Source organism: Talpa occidentalis, unplaced genomic scaffold, assembly GCF_014898055.3.
Source record: "Talpa occidentalis isolate TD23 unplaced genomic scaffold, MPIMG_talOcc4v2.1 talOcc4.2, whole genome shotgun sequence".
Classification (NCBI taxonomy): domain Eukaryota; kingdom Metazoa; phylum Chordata; class Mammalia; order Eulipotyphla; family Talpidae; genus Talpa; species Talpa occidentalis.
The window spans coordinates 111,390,453-111,409,440 of record NW_023602073.1 but is presented as its reverse complement, the minus strand read 5'-3'; the positions used below and the strand labels follow the sequence as shown (position 1 = coordinate 111,409,440).

At 43.8% G+C, this 18,988-nt stretch overlaps 1 protein-coding gene across 3 annotated transcripts; it reads left to right on the top strand.

Moving 5' to 3' along the window:
• Nucleotides 1-713: 713 nt before the first annotated feature.
• DDO (D-aspartate oxidase) lies at nt 714-17,431 on the top strand. Of its 3 annotated transcripts, XM_054699107.1 has the most exons (6): nt 1,181-1,200; nt 2,135-2,336; nt 3,880-4,055; nt 5,969-6,077; nt 9,126-9,302; nt 15,979-17,431. In XM_054699107.1, the coding sequence occupies exons 2-6, from the start codon at nt 2,296-2,298 to the stop codon at nt 16,544-16,546; spliced, it is 1,071 nt and encodes a 356-aa protein (XP_054555082.1). In that variant the 5' UTR covers nt 1,181-1,200; nt 2,135-2,295; the 3' UTR covers nt 16,547-17,431. The 3 variants fall into 3 exon arrangements, with proteins under 3 accessions (XP_037376847.1, XP_054555082.1, XP_037376849.1); XM_037520950.1 differs by lacking the exon at nt 2,135-2,336 and having other exon boundaries at nt 714-1,200; XM_037520952.1 differs by lacking the exons at nt 1,181-1,200; nt 2,135-2,336 and having other exon boundaries at nt 4,029-4,055; nt 5,940-6,077.
• The last annotated feature ends 1,557 nt before the right edge of the window (nt 17,432-18,988 follow it).

The following is an 18,988-nucleotide window of genomic DNA, read 5'->3' as shown; positions in this document are numbered from 1 at the left end:
ATCTCTCATTGTCCTTGCAGCATGCCTTGGAGAGAGCGACTGCTCTGTAAATATTTGTTGATTGACTTAATAGCTTTATATATACATATACATACCTCTGTATCTCCTAGAGCCTCAATTTATTCATCTATAGAATGGAGATAATAGTAAAATTACCTCCCTTATAGGGTGGATGTTTCTATGGTATCTTGAATGTATCTAGCAAATATTTCATGCTAACTACATATTTGTTACAATATTATTATTATTTGGCTACATTAAACTGCCTCCCTGTAAACCAGCGTGTTGGTTTAAAGTGTCCAATACAAGGGCCTTTCTCTGGTGGTACAAGGGGTTAAGTCTCAGCAGCCACTGCAGCATGAATTCCATCCCCTGGCCAGGGAGCAACCCACGTGGCACAGCAGACCTCTCCTGTCTCACCTCTTGCTCCCCTCAGCAGTGTACTTCAGTAGGTCTACCTGTTCCACTCTCCACTCTGTCTCTGGTGAATCTTCTTCCCACCCTTGCACCTCTGGCCTGTACCCCAGCTCTTGTATGCATAAATAAAATAAATCTTTACAAAAATTTAAAAATACAGTGTCTAGCACAAGGTGGACACTCAGCAAATACTATTTTCCTTCTTGAAATAAATGGGTTTAAGAACTGCTTGTTTTTTATTCTAGATTATCTCTGGAATAATTTTTCCAGCAGTAATTAGGTCATCATCCCAGTGATCAACAACTTTCTTCTGCTTTCACTCCCCTGCCCCCACCCCCACCAGCTGACCCAGCAGAGCCAGGCTCCAGTGGGAAAAAGCCAAATGAGCCAGCACTGTTGGAATTTGGACAGGTTCACCCATTATTTATGCCTTCAAATCAGCTGGAGAAATCCTGGGTTATGGGAAGATGGAGGGTTTGTAAACTAGAAAAGAAAGGGCTGCAAAGGGCAGGCCAGCTCCCAGGGGCTTGGCAGAGTCACAACCCCATAGCGCTTACAAGTAGAGGTCAATGGCTCCCTTCTCCCTGGGAGTGAGTGACAGAGACGCAGGCCTATGGGCCAATAGAGAATAAGGTTAGAGGCAACTTCTTTAATGAACTCCCCAATGGGAAGCAGTTTTTCTTTCCTGTCCCTCAGGGCACTAGACCAACCAATCACTGGGAAACAAGTGTTGGAGCCAGAGACTTCTGTGGGTTCACCAAAGCGGCTTTGCAGAGACTACAGGTACTTGAGTTCTCCTGCTTACAGCTCAGGGGCCATTCTATGCAAAACTCTGTGAGTGTGTGTGTGTGTGTGTGTGTGTGTGTGTGTGTGTGTGTGGTGTCTTAATGGGACTAAGTGATTCATAGGTCACTGAGCCAAGATGTCCTCACCTTCTGGCTCATGCCAATCCTCCCTGGCAGCTGGTTATTAGTAGCCACAGGTTATTTTTCCTTTTAATTTATTAGCGCTATTTTGAGAAAGTTGCTGGGCAGGGGAGGCTGATGTGCAATAGGAAAGCCAGTTAGGGGACAGGTGGCTGCCTTCTATCTCTAGGAGACACGCGTGGGGCTGTGCTGGTTCTATCTCTTGCCCTCCTTGTCCCTCTGCCATGTAATCCTGCCCTTCTCAGCTTGCCAGTCTATTGGCAAGCAATCAGATTAACCACTGGCTGAGGAAATGCATATTCTGCTTGAGAACTAGAAATTGATACCGAACGCCAGCCTCAGTTTCCCTCAGCCAATAAAAGGAAACAGAGTTTGAGGAAAAGGAAAGTGGTTTAATTTGTTGGCAAATGAGGGCCGCAGATTCATGCCTCAAAGACAGCCATCCTGCTCTTTGGCAGAGGGCAGGGGTATTTATACAAAGGGAAAAAAAGGGGAGGGGGAAGGGGTCGGCATGGAGACAGGTGGGCGCCAGCTTGCCTTTCTTCAGTAGCTGATGTTTAACTCCTCTTCCTTGAAATGCAGGAGGACATGTTAATGCTCATTTGACAGGCTGGGCCATAAAGACAAACCTGTCAAACAAGGAATATAGAAAAGACAAACTTGTTAATGCTTATCTGGGAGATGGGTCATAACGAAGGCAAACTTGTCAAATAAGGGGGAAATTGCTGTGGAAGCAAGCATAAGTATTCTTAGCCTTTGCTTTGTCATTTTGTGTGTAACTGCCGTTTTAGAATTTTAGGTTTTGCTGTCCCTGGAAAGACTGCATTCCTGAGATAGTTTCCACAGTTTCGACCCTCGCTCCACCCTCGCCCTCGGCCACCAATGAGGGCGAACTTGCTGTAATTGGAGCTGCAGGCTGGAGCTGCATCTTGGCCAGGCCAGTCAGCTTAGAATGATAGCCAGGCAAAGTTGGAGAACACATCCTTGTAGCCAGTGAGTAACTGCCAGCATAATTTAACCTTATTAAAATACCCCTGCTTCCTTTGTTAGAGGCTCTCGGTATCTGCCACTGCGTTGGTAGGTGCCGTGAACCCAGACTCAAGTCTGAAATAAACTCCCTTTTGTGTTTGCATTGGCTGTCTTTGGGTTCTTGGAGGCTATGCTTGCCGAGTCTGCTGACCTTGGGCACAACAATTGCAAGAGATGGGGGAAGACAAACTTGTTAATTCTTAGAGACCAGTCATTTGCAACTGCATCATAATGACAGGTTAAAAGTTATTGGAGAACTTTGAAGTATCACAGTACAAGGGACCTTACGTGTAAGTGGCCATGATTTGTTCCACATGACGTGATGCCCTGGCTCTTGCTGTCTCAACAGTGACTAAGGGCACATTTACAGTCTGGCGTAAGTAAGGCAGTGAGCTGGCCTGGTGCTAGACCTATCCACTAGGGATCACAATGACTGATGGGATGCATTGCATTTTCTCTCTCTGAAGTTTCAACCTGGGACCTGCAGAGAGGAGGAGAGCAGAAACAGCAGTGGAAAGACAAGCAGGAAAACAATGTGGACTGGAAAGCAGGGTGGAGCAGGGATCAGTGGACTGCTGCTTGAGGCAATGTGGTGGGAGAGGTCTGAGTTTCTGACCCTCTAGCTCCCACACTGGGCGCCAGTCTCAGGATGCCCAGCCCAGCCTCCTGGGAGTCTGCCTCCTACATTTCCACACGGACTCTCAAAAGGAGTCCCCTTTATGAGGCAACCTTAGAGGGTCTCTCTTATTTATGGCCTAAGGGAGCTAATAAAAGAACTTATTGGGCCTGGTTTACAGACGAAAGAGTCTAGGAGACTATGGATTGCTCTGCAGGTTTCAGAATCAGCACCCAAGTCCATAGAGGCATCCAGGCTCTCCTGTAGAAAGTCTCTTCTTCAAAGGTGATGGGAGAAGGGGTTGTTCCAGGAATGGAGTTGGGGGTGGGGTGGAGAGAAGGCAGACACAGAGGCAGGGAAGAGGAGGAGAATCAGGGAATAGGAGGGAAGATGAGTTCAGTCCTTCAAACTTCTGTCATACTGTGATAATTAAAAACCAATATGTAAACACTAAGGGCTGCATTTTAAACTGCCTGTAGGTCATGTCCTCTTAATAGCTGCTCCTTGGGTGGTTTGTGGGAGCAGAGATGGCAACTCTACTGTCCTTTTCAACCTTCCTTGCGTTGCCAACCTCTCCTAGCTTATAGTCACAGGGAAAGTGGCTTAGGAGAGAATAGAAATGTGTAGAAATCATCCCCCAATGCAAACCTACTTACCTGTTGTGTATTCTCAAAGCAACTCCAGGCTGGCTTTGCGCTAATGTCTAAAACTCCATTGAACCTTTGTTGCCCAGATCCCACTATCTAGTGGAAAAAATGCTGACAGGATAGGTTTTATAGTCAGAGCCTTTTTTGGACCTAAGGAAAGAACACGCAGCGTCAAGCTTTGTGCCGGAGGGAGTAGCCCCTTTTGCAAGGTTTATTGCCCACCCTCCCCTCTCCTTCCTCACAGATCCATGGAGACAGTCCGGATTGCAGTTGTGGGGGCAGGTGTGATGGGGCTGTCCACTGCTGTATGCATTTCCAGAATGGTCCCAGGATGCTCCGTTACGGTCATTTCAGACAAGTTTACTCCCGAGACTACGAGTGATGTGGCGGCTGGAATGCTTATTCCTCATGCTTATCCAGGTGAGAAGGATATGTCAGATATGAAAGATGTTAGATAGAATGATCTAATGGAATTCTTTGGACAAAGACAACTGTATGCATATAGGTATAATGTGCAGATTTAACAAACACCCTACTGACTCCCCTGTTGGGAAAGGCTTACTTACACAGCAGTACAAAAACAACCTCTAAATCTTAGCAGTTGAAAGACACTACATGTCGATTAAGCATTAGCAAGGGTTCTGCTTGTCATCCAGGGACCTAACCTGATGGAGCAGCTGTAGGCTTGAGTGTGCTTAGTGTGGGTGCCTTGGGGAAGGGACTTCTGAACCAACCTCTCATTGCCTCAGCAATGAGACTCTGACCTGGGAACGATGATGATCACTTCAGAAGATAGCTCCCAGGAGCTGGTCACATGCACCTGCCTCTCAGAAGGAAGCCAGGAAATGCTCCTTCTGGATAGGCTCCCAGAAGGAGCAGCCAGAAGTCTTGTGTGAACAGCACAAATGGCTACTGCACTTGGCAACACCTAAGACTTCCACTCATACCAGTGAGTGGAAATTATTTACAATGGGTCTAAAATAATCCTAAATTCTAAGCCAGTATGAACACAATCAGTCAATATCAGTATGTATGTAGGTCTGAAGATGCACTGAATTTTTAAAAATGTGTCCATACTGTCCATTCTGTATTCTTCACATGAAACAAGAGGAGGATTAAATAGACTGTCTCTTCTTCCTCATTTTCATTCTTTCATCGCCTTTAGTTTTAGCTTTTACTTTTTTATTAAAGTTATATGTGCAAATAGTTTAAGTAAATGGTTACAAAATTTATTACAAAACCCCACAATCTGGACCATGAACATTGTCCTTAGATTCATGTTTTTCAGTTTGAGAAGTAGTTTTCAAATTACTGTTCTTGACACCTCCCTTTGATGTCTGTCTCTCTGGGATAGTTATTATACTGGACCTCCTAGATTCTCAACTATCTTAGCTTCCCCCTGTCCCTCCACTCCTGTTTCCAGACTGGTTCCCCTTCCTTTTTTTTATTATACTTTCTGGGAGATTTTTCTCAATTCTGTGTTTCACCTTCTTGAATTATTTCCTTTACTTCTTTGATACCATTCTGAATATTCCAAAGTTCTTTGCTTTATTTTCCAAATTTCTCTTTGTTTCAACATCTTATTTATGTTTGTGGTTGTAATACCTTTTCTTATCTTTCTGAGGTTATTAATAGTTTTAAAAGTTTCTTCCTCCTGCATAGTTTCTGTTCTCTCCAAATTGTGTTGTTTGGGCTTCAGGATTTCTGGCCCCAGGAATGGTACTCTAAGCTGGTCAATGATTCATGGAGTGGAGGCAGATGGAGGGGCCCTTTTCAAGGAATCAGCCTCCACAGTGCGGCCTGTTCCCTTGTATCAGGAGGGTGGGCTCCCTGTGCTTCCCACAGATGTGTGGTCTGATATCTGTCCTCGCTGAACTGCACCCCACAGATCTCTTGTCACCCATCATGTTTTCAGCCTCCAGGAAAGAGACCTGGGTCTTTCTTCCTATCACCTCAACTATGTGACCAGCTGGATACTGCAGCCATGAACTACTTCTGTTCAGATTGTCTGTGAACACTTCAAGGCCCTCTGGAATATACCTAATGTCTAAGGTCTCTTTCCAGCTGGCTTGCATGCCAGATTTTGCCTGATTGGTTGTTTTGCCCTCTAATGATTAATCGTGATATGAGCAGATATGGACGGCATATGTGAACATTCAAAACTTGGGTCACCATAATGTGGTACTTTATATAAATGTTCCTCCCGACCTTTTTGTTCTCCTCCACCCCAACCCCAGTTTCTAGGAAAGAGCTCACATCCCAGTCACAGCACATCCTAGTGACGGTGATACTATCTTCTTACAGCTGCCTGTTGCTTTTCTCTGTGACTACAGACACACCCATTCCCAAGCAGAAGCAGTGGTTTAGAGAGACCTTTGATTACCTGTTTGGTATCGCCACTTCCGCAGAAGCCAGAGATGCTGGTGTTTGTCTGGTGTCTGGGTAAGAGAAAAAATCTGAAGTCATTTTAGAATTTATGGTGATCTTACTAAGCTTTTAAATTCAACATAAAATATTATTGAGTATCTGGTGTGAACAGAAAGCTGAATTAGATGAAGGAGGATTTAGAACATTTTAGACTTTACTCCAAAGAATTCAAGAAACACAAGTTACAGTATTAGACTTTTTAACAATAAATAGATGTTATAGTTTCTCATTACAAGTACTATTTTGAATTTCTCCAGGGACTTTGCAGTGGTTTGAAGGTATGATGTGATTGATGGAAAGCAAACTGGTGTGGCATTGGAATGGGTGCAGATGTCCAAGATACAGGGCCATCTTATATGGTATCTTGAGAGGTTTCCAAAAAGTAAAAATATTTTTTTCTTTTTTTTCCTCTCACTCCTCCAAAAAATATTTTTGCAACATTTAGCACACTTACATTGGATTTTTATTATAGCATTTGATTTCAGAGACATGCATGATTAAGTGAAAGCATTAAAGTAAATCCTATTTAACATTCTAATACAATGTAGCACTTAAAGGATGACAATAACTTTCCACATCTTCTTAAACAGAGATCACTAACCATCCAATCACTTTAAACTTATATCTTGATGTCATTTGATAACACGAGTCAGCTGTGGTACTTATGTGACAAAACAGGCATGCTCTGTAGCCTTCTGTAAAGCAGAGCGATGCGCACCTTTTAGTAAGTTCTCAAAACATCTTTTATAATGTTACAAAATAATTATTCTCTCTCCTCTTTTGAGATTAGGCTGACTGCTGACTTTTCTGCTAATGTACACACCTGTAGTAGATTTCTGCTCTCTTCTTCTTGCCTCCTTTTACCATCACAAACACCAACCAATGTCGACATCACTAGTTTCCCAAAGTCCCTACCCAAATTAAGGACTTTTCTTTACTACCTTCTGAAGTTGGATTGATATAATAACTGTCTCCAAACACAGCTGAGGGGCAACATAGAAAAATTATTCTCATTGATTTATGACCATACTTTGCTTTTGTTCAAAGCCAACAGGCCTCAGTTAAATTCACAAACTTTAGACATGGCTATGTCCAAAATTCAAATGTCCTTCCAAGAGTAAGATTTTGCCACCTCTGAGGAGATAAAAATTATATACTTTAAGCTATTCTTTTTTAAAAAAAAAATTTATTTATTTATACAAGCACTGGGTACAGTCAGAAGTGTGGGAGGATGAGAGAATTCACCAGAGCCAGAGCGGGGAGCAGAACAGGCAGAAGGAGCAAGGTACACTGCTGAGGGGAGCAGCGGGCGGCAGGAGAGGTCTGCATGCCATGTGGGACCCTCCTCCGGTGGCGGGGGAGCAGCCGGGGATTGAACCGGCGCTGCAGAGGCTGTGGGCAGCTTCGCAACCCAGCGCTCAACCGCTGCGCCACTGGGAAGGCCCACGTCTGAGTGAATTTTTAAGAAAGATGGACGTGGTCCTGCCTTCCTGTAGTTTGTAATCTGTAGGGAATGTCATAAATCTAATGAATTACAAATGAGACATGAACTTCCAAGGGATGAGAACGGGGTGCTCTGGAAACATATGTCTGGAAGTATAACTGGGAAGTTATGAGTAGCCACCTATAAAAAAGTTTCAGCAAAGACCATGCGCATGAATGTAGGTTAGTCTGATGATGTTGTGGAGGTGAAGGAGGCAGAGACAGAGCGGGAACAGAGGGGGCAGCATTTTAGTAAGGGAACAGTCTACGTATTGACCTGGGTCTAAGGCGATTGTTGGAGAACTAAAAAGTCCAGAGTAATGGAGAGTTTACACAGTAAAGTAACTCATCATATTTACTTTTCAAAATATTTCGTCTATAGGGTAAGGAAAAGATTTGTGGAAAAAGATGAGGGTGGAATAGATTAGGTGTTAATAGAGAACAGATGGATTTGAGAAATGCTTAAGAGGAAATTTTATGGGATTGATAGTTGATGGCATGTAGGAGGTGAGGGAGGATGACACTGGGTTTCCAGTATTAGCATCTGGGTGGATGGAGTACCATTTTCTGAACTGGATAAGAGGTAGGGAAGAGTGGAGGGTGGTTAAAGTAGACTTAACAGCAGGGAGTAGGCAACCTGGGTCTGGATCTGGTTGTGGAGTTCAGGTGGTCTATAGATGATGAAGAGGGCAATAGTAGCCCAGCAATCAGCAATCAGCTAGGCAATCAGCCCAGCAATAGTAGCAGAATGAGGCCACAAGAGGGCCCAGCCTAGAGCTCTGCCACAAACACTATACCTTCCATGGGGTGCTGCTTTGAACGAATTACTAGAGAGAGAAATTCTGGTGTATTAATGACCACATCATTATCGACTTAATGTACTGCACTGAAATGAATTTCCTTGCTATTTTCCTGCAGCCATGATTTGCATTTATTTCTAGTGATGAAAACAACCCAGTACTTACAAATCCAACCACATCCCTAGCAGCTATTGGCAAGCTTCCTATTAACAAGAAATATTCTTGCAGCCCCACCCACCACTAGCCATGCAGGTGACTTAGGAAGGCCAGGACTCTTACTGAAGACTCTAGGCTTCTCTTCTGGAGAGCTGAATGTGACGACTTACAACTTAATTCATAACTTGTACCTGTGCTTCCTGCATATCCACCACTGCTCATTCTAGTTTAGATATTTTGTTCAGAATTGAGGCCAACCTATAAACTTTTGAGGATTTGCTTTCCATTTATGCCAAGCATTATGCCAAACAGGAAAACATTTCCTCAAAAATCTGTGATTGTAAATAAAGAAAGAAAATCAGATAGGAGCTTTTTAGAAAAAGAACCAAATTCAATCTTCAAAAGACACACTGCTTTTTGAATATCTTAGTTCCCCAATCACAAGCATTTTAAATTTAGCTGCTAGGCATCTGAACCCCAGAAAATCAGATCTTTTCCTGTTCCTGTGTCCCAGAAGTGTGATTTTTAAAGACTTTACAGATTGTCACATGGCGTTCACTAGAGATGTACTACTTATAAAACTAAGGAATTAAATCAGGAAGATTTTCTGTCTCCTGTGTTTCAGTTGGCAGATATTTAGAACTGCTCCTACCGAGGAAGTGCCATTCTGGGCTGATGTGGTTCTGGGATTTCGAAAAATGACAGAGGCAGAGCTGAAGAGATTCCCCCAACATGTATTTGGCCAGTCTTTCACCACCCTGAAGTGTGAAGGTGCTGTCTACCTCCCGTGGTTGGAGAAAAGGTTGGTAGAAATGGCTCTTGGCTGCTTCCTTTATCTCTCAGCTGTAAGTAACTTCATAGGAACTCATGAAACATAAACTGAAAATCCTCAATGGCCTTTTTTACTGAACTCTTTTTTTGCTGAGTCCGGTTGCTCACAAATGACTGGGGCCCCATAAAGCCATCTAAAGGCAGTGCCTGTTCCTCAGGAGGGAGTCACATCCCCAATTCCATCCCCTAGCATGCACCTCCATGCAGGAGTTAGTGCCCCAACACCCCGCCCTGCCCCTGCCAGTAAAACCCACTCATTGAGACATCATTTAGTTTCCTCATCTATGAAATGGGGAAGTTATGCTTTCAGCTAAAAAATTATATGATGTGCTCTAGTTCTTTGGATGAGAGACTTATGCTTATTATAAATTATAGTCTACTCTCTATTAACACCAAATCTATCCCACCCTCATCTCTTTCCACAAATCTCTTCCTTTCACTATAGAGAAGAAATTTGAATTTCTTTTCTCATTAGTGACAAAGAAAATAGCTATTTTCCTATTTATTTCTTTGTTACAAATAAGAACTCTAGAACTGAGGACTTATCTAAATTAGGTAATTGCTTCCTGATCACATTTAACCCCAAATACCTTGAACTTGCATTTTGGCTTATTTTTCAGAAATTCCTGTTTCCAGTTAGGAAGCATCTCAGGAGTATCTTTACTGGAGAAACATCAGTAAATCTATTTTTAGTTTAGCATGGAAATTGCAAGCATGTTGCTGGTTATGAAACATTGGCCTTTTTAATCTCCACATCTGTTTATTTGGTAGATGAATAGGAACAATGTGAATTATTGTATAAATATTGGAAAAGTGACTTGAGATAACAATGATCTGGTTCCAGATATAAGGTATAGGATAATTGATTCATATAGTTCATTAATTAATTCTTCGTTAAACCCCTAAATATATATGAGATATGATGCTAGAAGCTGGTTTTAAAAAAAAGGCTAAAATATGATCACTTTTCTTAAAGAGTTTGTAGTTAATTATGAGAGATGGTGTATAGGTGTGTATATATGTGCTTACCTATAGTAACAATTACAATGACACATCTGGTGAGGGCTGAGCACAGATTTATGAGGTTAGATGGGGAGCACAGAGGAGAGAGCCTAAGTCTATTAGGCATGTGTCAGGAGTATCATGATTTATTTTTGTAAATTTTTTTATTTTAATTTTTAAATTTTTTTTACATCCTTGCTAATATTTTTGTAGTTTTTAAATGCTCTTCTCTTTTAAATGCTCTTTTTTAAAAAGATGTATTTATTTATGCATACAAGAGCTGGGGTACAGGCCAGAGATGCAGCGGGTGAGAGGATTCACCAGAGACAGAGTGGGGCACAGAACAGGCAGACTAAGTGAAATACACTGCTGAGGGGAGCAGTGGTCGAGACAGGAGAGGTCTGCTGTGCCATGTGGGTTGCTTCCAGGCTGGCCAGGGATGGAACTTGTGCTGCAGAGGCTGCGGATTGCTTCATAATGCAGTGATTAACCCCTTGTGCCACCAGGGAGGCCCCACTCTTCTCACTTTTACCTTTTATCAAATTATATGGAGTATATTAATTTGCTAGTTCCAGCTATGTTTGTATGAAGCTATGTTTGTATGTATCTGCTTTTGGGTACAACAAGATTCCACAAACCTTAATTTTGAGAGGAAAAACATTTTCTTTCCTTGAATATTTCACTCCATATTTTCCTTACTACAAACCCGAGGCAATGTCACAATTTAAATGTATGGGCTTGGTGTAGAAATAAGTGCCTTGACTCCTTTCTTCCTTTTCCCACTATCCCTGAAGTTTCCCTCTGTTGCAATTCTTGATGTAGCTGGAGAACACACTAACATTAGACCCTCCTTTACCTGCCCAGTCTGGGAAAGGAAAAAAAACTGAAGTGCAGTGTGATGTGTAAATATTTGAAAGGTTCAAGTTAAACTAACAAGCCGCTCTATAAGATATAATGTATCCTTTTACCTTTATAAATATGCCTGCAACTACCTGAAGACCGTGTTTACTTGTGGAAGTCTTGGCTTCCCAGGCGTGCTGCACCGTGACATGGCAGTGAGGGGCCTTCCGTGCCCACACACTCAAGCTCCATCCACACCCACCCCTCTGGCTTGGGATGCACACACAATGGCATGGTCTGTCCCTCAGGAGAAGACAATGCAGGCCCTGGAAGTGGGCAGAGGAATATGGGGGCTCTGGGTCCCTAGCTCATGGCCTGGAAGTGAGGGAGAGGGCTCTGACAGAGCATACCCCTCAGCCACACATCCTCATTTCTCAGGCAGCTGAGAAAGGCCAGAACTGGGTCCTCTAGGTGACCCAATGGAAGGAAGGAACGGGTTCCCCCACAATCTGAAAGTAGAGCATCCTATTTGATATGATTTGGTAGGTTACTTTTTGGCTTTGGGAACACTGTTACCATCAGTTTATATGGAATAATTTTCAGCATTCTCACATCCTAGAACTAACCTTCCAAATGCTCTGCTTTTGGATAGCAAAGGAAGCCTGTCCAGCTGATATTAGCCAGAGTGTTCTGAGTCTTAGCAACAGTAATGGGGGTGGGAGGCAAGGAGAGTTCTCCCCGTCTGTCACTGAACAATGCCTCTAAAGTCTAGACAGAAGACTTAAACAGAAATTATTCCTGGGAGGCAAGGCACGTTACTGTCAGTTTGTTGTAAAGGATGAATAGTAGATGAGGTTCTTGGGAGAGATGGGGACAGTTTTGATGGGGCAGAGAAGGAGAATGAGGCACCTGAAGAAATGGCAGAAGGGATGTTGCTGTGGGAGGGGCAGAAGCAGGAAGCCAGCCTCCCCTTAAATGACTCCTCCTCTGAGGGGTCTTCTGAAGTTTCCCAGTTTGCTTGGAGCTGCTCTAGGCAGTAGGAACTTCTCCTACGTGGAGTAGGGGTGGAAGTGGGGAGAGGGTGGGTGTCCCAGGCTGGACTTCGAGTGAGGGCCAATCCCCAGCATGGTCATGGTCCCTGATGCGCCGCCGCTCTTGCTGAGAATGAGTGTTTTAGTTCTGGGGCCACCCTCAGCCATCTTCACATGGAAACAAATTTTATCTGAGTAATTTGTTCTGCCTGATTCTAAAGTAGCACCTAATAGAAAACTGACTCTTTATTTCCATAATAATCTCACTTTGAGGCCTAACCACTAACCATGGGGTAAAGGTCTTGGAAAAATCACGCTGCCCTCTCATTAGTTGGAAATCTGCTCTTAGCAATTTATTCTACTTGAAATAACCCAAGAGAATGGGACTTGGTGTCGGTGAGGGCCTCTTCCTGACGGCAACCCCACAGGGCTGGAGTTCAGGCCTGGAAACAAGCTGCTTTCTGTCTATTTTTAGGTGCCAGAGTCAGTAAGAGGAAGCCTTAGGCACTGTTCTTGTGCCCCACAGAGGCCTTTTTCATTTGTTTGATATACATGTCCACCATGACAGCAGGCTGGGACATGAGTGCCTCAGACAGAAAGTCTAGGCGATCTGCTGCACAAAGCTTTAAGAGGGAGGCTTGGCCCAGCCATCCTTCCTCTTTTAGCGCCTCCCCTGTGTTCCCGATATCACAGGCTTCCTCCTGTTCCCCAGTATGAGGCCCTGCCAGACAACTGGGATTATCTGTCCCCCATTCCATCAGGGACTGGCCTCTGGCCAAAAGTTCAAAGTGGAGAAGGAAAAGGGCCGTGGATCCCCTGCCCTCAGGTGGGAGCCTTTGTAGGGTAGGAACTCCCTGAACCTCCATTTCCAGCCAGGATTTCAGGCCAGGTAGGAGGCAGGGCCGCACCACAGTGAGGGGGTGAGACCCTCAGGGCTAAGTGTAGATTGCCACCCACTCTCCTCACCTGGCGGCCCTGCTGGGAAGCCACATAATCCTTGCCTGTTCCTCACCCCCAGGGTCTGTTTTCTTGCCTCCTGCCTCTTCCACACAATGAGAGTGCTCAGCCTGCAATGTTCCCAATCAAAACCAGGTATTTCACTCAGCAAACCATACAACAAGGCTTTCAATGTAAATGTTCTCCTACTGAAACAATAGAAAAACTATTTTTTTAAACCACAAATTAGATCTTTGCCGTTGTCCAAAGACAAAAGGGATCATCTCCCTCTCAAAAGAAATAATGCTCAAAATATCCAAAACAAATAAAACAAAACCCTCAGAGATTTAATTGGCTACATAGATCTTATTTAATATCTTCGGCCAGTGAAGTCATATTTTGCTGCTTTTTATTTGCCCCTTCCAGGAAATGAATTAGAGGCAATATGTCATGTGAGCCTGTCTCTTTGTCAGGCATCTTAAATAGGCAAATCATGCCAACCAGACCAGGATTGTCCTGCTTTGGTGACACGGAGGATGCTTCATGCTGCGTTTCTGAGGGCCCTGTGATGATCCCTCTCCAGGAGAGCTGATGGTGTAGTTCCAGTCTGAAAGCTGGTTGTCTTGAGACCCAGGAAGAGCTAATGTTTTATTTTTTTTTTTAAGATTTATTTATTTATACATACAAGAGTTGGGGTACAGAGCAGAGATGCAGGGGGTGAGAGGACTCACCAGAGACAGAGTAGGGAACAGAACAGGCAGACTGACTGAAATACACTGCTGAGAGGAGCTGCGGGCTAGACAGGAGAGGTCTGCCGCACCATGTGGTTTTCCTCCTGGCCAGCTGGGGATCGAACTCATGCTGCAGAGGCTGTGGATTGCTTCATAGTGCGGTGCTTAACCCCTTGTGCCATCAGGGAGGCCCAAGAGCTAATGTTTTCATTTGAGTCTGAGGGCAGGAAAAAGCCCATGTTGCAGTTCCAGGGGGAGTCTGATAGGAGGAGGTCAGCATTTTTGTTCTAATCAGGCTTTCAACTAATTGGATAGGACCCACCCACATTAGGAGGGCAATCTGCTTTACTCATACTGACAATTTAAAATATAATTTCACCTAAAAATAACCTCAGAGGAACACCTTAATACTTGGGCATCCCATGGTTAATCAAGTCAACACATAAAAAGCACCATCATATACCAAGCCAGGATGTCATGTTGTCTTCAGTATTGGGAGACGCTTAGGTCAAGTGCAGAAGGTATTGGGGACTAAGGTACTAGGTCACGGGGGTGGTGAGAAGCATATGACATAGACTCTTCTGCTGAGAAATTTATTTTATTGGCATTAGTCCCCTAGAATTTATTGTGCTTAATATCTTGTGAAATACCCTCATGCCCATCATTTCATTGAAATTTCACAGCCATCCTCTGAGGCAGGCAGGGAAGGCTTTATTCCTGGGACACATCAGGAAACTGTGGGTAAGATGTGACGTGAGTTGGCCAAATTCTTAAAGACAATGTGAGAGAGATGTGAGATTTTAACCTGTGAGTTCTGATTCTACATCACCTCTCATTTACATCATTCTGCTACCTATTTGCCCTTCCATCTCCCAGTTCCTTTGCCAGCCCTTGAGGAAGGGCACTGTGCCTCCCACATCTTTCCTGTCTCTTGGCAGTGCCTTGCTCTCAGGCATTTAACAGAAGCCCTGATATCACATCTATAGGCCTTGGGAGTTACTGTTAAGACTTTCAGTTTTGCAAGATGAAATGGTCTGCAGATGGAGGGTGGTGGTGGTTATGTAACAATGTTAAGGTATTAAAATTATAACAATGGTGAATTTTATGTTATGTGATTTTACCAAAATTAAAGAGATTATAGGAGCTGGGCAAGCCATTTCTTTTTGTTATTGATTATACTTAGTCCAAAAAACATCACTACCGATCACAATTGGCACTTAGTTTATCAGCTGAAGATACTTTGTGTTAATCTCATGTTAACACCCCTGTGACAGACAGAATGGGGGGGCACACGATCCCTGTACCAATTGTCTAGTTGGGGAGACTAGTTCTTTTGCAAAAGAACAACCAACAATTAACAACATGAGGCAAAATGTCCAAGGCAGTAAATTCAGGTGTTAACTAAATGACTCAATAATGATGTAGAAACTATGAATCAAAAAAAAAAAGGGAAATGTTGTGTCCAAGGTCAGCAGACTCATTGAGCATAGCCTCCAAGAACCCAAAGACAGCTGATGCAAACACAAAAGGGAGTTTATTTCAGACTGGAGTCTGGGTTCACGGCACCTACCAACGCAGTGGCAGATACCGAGAGCCTCTAACAAAGGAAGCAGGGGTCTTAATAAGGTTAAATTATGCTGGCAGTTACTCATTGGCTACAAGGATGTGTTCTCCAACTTTGCCAGGCTATCATTCTAAGCTGACTGGCCAGGCCAAGATGCAGCTCCAACCTGCAGTTCCAATTACAGCAAGTTCGCCCTCATTGGTGACTGGAGAGTAAGGGTGGAGTGAGGGTCGAAACTATCTCTGGAATGCAGTCTTTCCAGGGACAGCAAAACCTAAAATTCTAAAATGGCAGTTACACAAAGCAATGGCTAAGAATACTTATGCTTGGTTCCACAGGAAAAGGCATATAAATTTCTTAGTTTTGAATTTTTGAGATGGGTTTTTATTTTGGCTCAACTTTAGGAATCCTCACTTTCCATCAATGCCAGGAGGTGGATGGCTAGATCTGGCTTGGACTCTGTTTCACGTTCTGTATTATGTCCTGAAAGAGGTCGGGTAGGAAGCTACTGAGGCTCCCCTCACTGTCTCTCCTTCCCCTCAGGTTAACAGGAGATGGGGCACTGATGCTAACACGACGAATAGAAGACCTGTGGGAGCTTCACCCATCCTTTGACATCGTGGTCAACTGTTCAGGACTTGGAAGCAGAAAGCTTGCAGGAGACTTGACGATTTTCCCTGTAAGGGGCCAAGTGCTCAAAGTCCACGCTCCCTGGGTGAAGCATTTTATCCGAGATGGGAGTGGGCTGATGTATATTTACCCCGGTGCATCCAGCGTAACCCTGGGAGGAACTAGGCAAAAAGGAGACTGGAATCTGTCACCAGATGCAGAAGTTAGCAGAGATATTCTTTCCCGGTGCTGTGCTCTCGAGCCCTCCCTCCATGGAGCCTGCAACATAAGGGAGAAGGTGGGATTGAGACCCTGTAGGCCAGGCGTGCGGCTGCAGAAAGAGCTGCTCGTCCGGGATGGCCAGAGGCTGCTTGTGGTCCATCATTATGGTCATGGCAGCGGGGGTATCTCTGTGCACTGGGGTTCAGCTCTGGAGGCTGCCAGGTTGGTAAAGGAGTGTGTCCATACCCTCAGGACCACTGTTCCCAAGTCACAGCTATAAGTGACATAAAATGATGGCAAACAGCACTGGAGACTGTTGACTGAAACAAGCTAGGCACCAGAAAAGATTCAAATAACTTTTCATGCTTGAAAGTTTCATTAAAAATGTCCTTGTCTTCAATTTTAGAAGAGATGCATTATGCCTTAGTAGATTTACTGCTATGCTAATCTAATCTAGTACTAACCCAGCAGTAGATTTAAGTCTAGCAGTAATGTGATGGGGCATAAACTGTTTTTATTTAAAATATTTCTTATAAAGCAAGTTTTCTTTTAGGTTTGTTACCCAAAGATATGTGTTGATTTATACAGAGGGTGAAAGCTATAGGGGTCTTGATACTTTTTGGCTTGTAAATCCATGGGAAGAGACAATGTATGGAAAACGCTTAACTCACTGTCAGCTGCAGAGCTGTCCGTGATGCTTATAGGTTATAGTAAAGTGAGCATTACAGTCTCTCTAAATAAAATTATACGGTGATCATGCAATACAGACTTATCACATTTAATGGACGACAAAGCATGATTTCTGCTAGTACTAGTGACAACTGCTTCCTCCCCTCGACTGGTCACGATGGTAGAGGCCAGGGATGACATTGCCTACCAAGGTAGCATAAACTCAATTAGTTGTCTGAGATCAATCACCTGGATCGTGCTTTCCATTACCACAAATGATTGAAAGCTGACTTGTTGGATGTTTGACTTTGCCTAAGCATTTTTGAAGATTGAAAAGCATGTGAAGCCAATGGCTAATTTACTAATTAAGGTGGAGCAAGCATTCAGAATGAAATGTAACCAAAGAATTTTCTGCAAGTTGCTAAAAAATATGAGGATTAGGGGAAATGTGTATCATGATCAATGAGTTTGGGAATTGCTGAATTAAATATCTCTAATCTGGTTTCCTGACTCTGGGTTTTTAATCTGTTTACGTGTGTTGTCTATGTTAGGAGGGTTTTTTATTTGAGTGAATGGTCAATTAGGTGTTATTCACTGAGGCAAGGAAGAGTTGGAGAAATAGATGTAATTTTAATTTAAACTCTTTTGGGAGACAGCTTGTTTAGTGATAATAAGTTCTATTTTGGACATCTTGGGGGGTACGGGGGTGGGGGCTGGCAATGAGAAAGTGAGAAAGGCCCTAAGACAGCTCCATTTTTTAGAGAACATTCTGTGGAGGGAAGAGAGACAGAGATAGAGGGGGAGGGAGGGAGGGAGGGGAGAGAGAGAGAGAGAGAGAGAGACTGCCAAGTATTTCGTGATCTTAAAGCACTCCAGTTAAACCAAATGTGGATTTTTTTTTATTGATTTCCACCAGGGGGTGGTGTTGCCTCAGATTCAGATATACTGGCACAGTTGAAATTTAGAAATGACTAGAAATAAAAAATGAATACTAGCTGTGTGGAATGAATGCGTGATTCTTTTGAGATTTTGGAGTGCCTATGCTCAAAATACAATTTTTGCATATAGAATTTCTGAATTCTGTTTAGAGGTTTGAGAAACGTGCAAGAATGAAAAAAAAAATAGTCATCACAACCAGTGAGGAATAATGTCATGATAAAATGGCATTTTTATTTTATTTTAAGATTTATTTATTTATTTATACAAGCACTGGGTACAGTCAGAAGCGCGGGAGGGTGAGAGAATTCACCAGAGCCAGAGCGGGGAGCAGAGCAGGCAGAAGGACCGAAGTACACTGCTGAGGGGAGCAGCGGGCGGCAGGAGAGGTCTGCGCGCCATGTGGGACCCTCCTCCGGTGGCCGGGGAGCAGCCGGGGATCGAACCGGCGCCGCAGAGGCTGCGGGCAGCTTCGCAACCCAGCGCTCAACCTCCTTCGCAACCCAGCGCTCAACCTCCGCGCTACTGGGGAGGCCCTAAAATGGCATTTTAAATAGGGGGAATACTTTTTTTTTTTTTTTCAGGGGGAATACATTTTTAATGGTTAAAAATAAAAATAAAAACAGGCTGCTCAGAATAGGTATATTCATTTCGGCAGCAGTTTTGTTCCTTATTTTATTTTATGTAGGTAGGCTTATCCTCTATGGCCATTGTCTATTTGCTACTCTATTTCTAAAGCCCAACATTACAAGACTAAAAGGTTGAGGACTTCCTGCGAAAGTGGTCATGGCCGCACGCCCTAATTTCGTTTCGCTAATTGCTAAATACTTGTTCCCCGTCTCTCTGAAAGGTTGATTCATTTTGGTCAGTAGCTGCCAGCCTGGGCTGCATGTGAGCATCACTTAGGGAGTCCTAAAAATTTACTGATGCTCAGTCCTGCTCTCTCATATTAGAATCTTTGGGGTAGGGTGGGGTGGGGTGGGGTGGGGTGGGGTGGGGTGGGGCCCCAATATCAGTGTTTGGTCAAAGCAGTCTCAGGTCATAACTGGCAGCTGGGACTGAGAATCACTGAGCACTGCTCCCTCCTCTGCTGACAGGGCTCTGCTGCTGCCATAAG

Bases quoted from the DNA above. Each gene is read 5' to 3' on its own strand.
- DDO (XM_037520950.1), top strand. From the start codon at position 1,070: ATGAACTCCCCAATGGGAAGCAGTTTTTCTTTCCTGTCCCTCAGGGCA. The intron at 4,056-5,968 runs GTGAGAAGGATA...CTGTGACTACAG, and splicing joins TATTCCTCATGCTTATCCAG to ACACACCCATTCCCAAGCAG. The intron at 6,078-9,125 runs GTAAGAGAAAAA...CCTGTGTTTCAG, and splicing joins GGTGTTTGTCTGGTGTCTGG to TTGGCAGATATTTAGAACTG.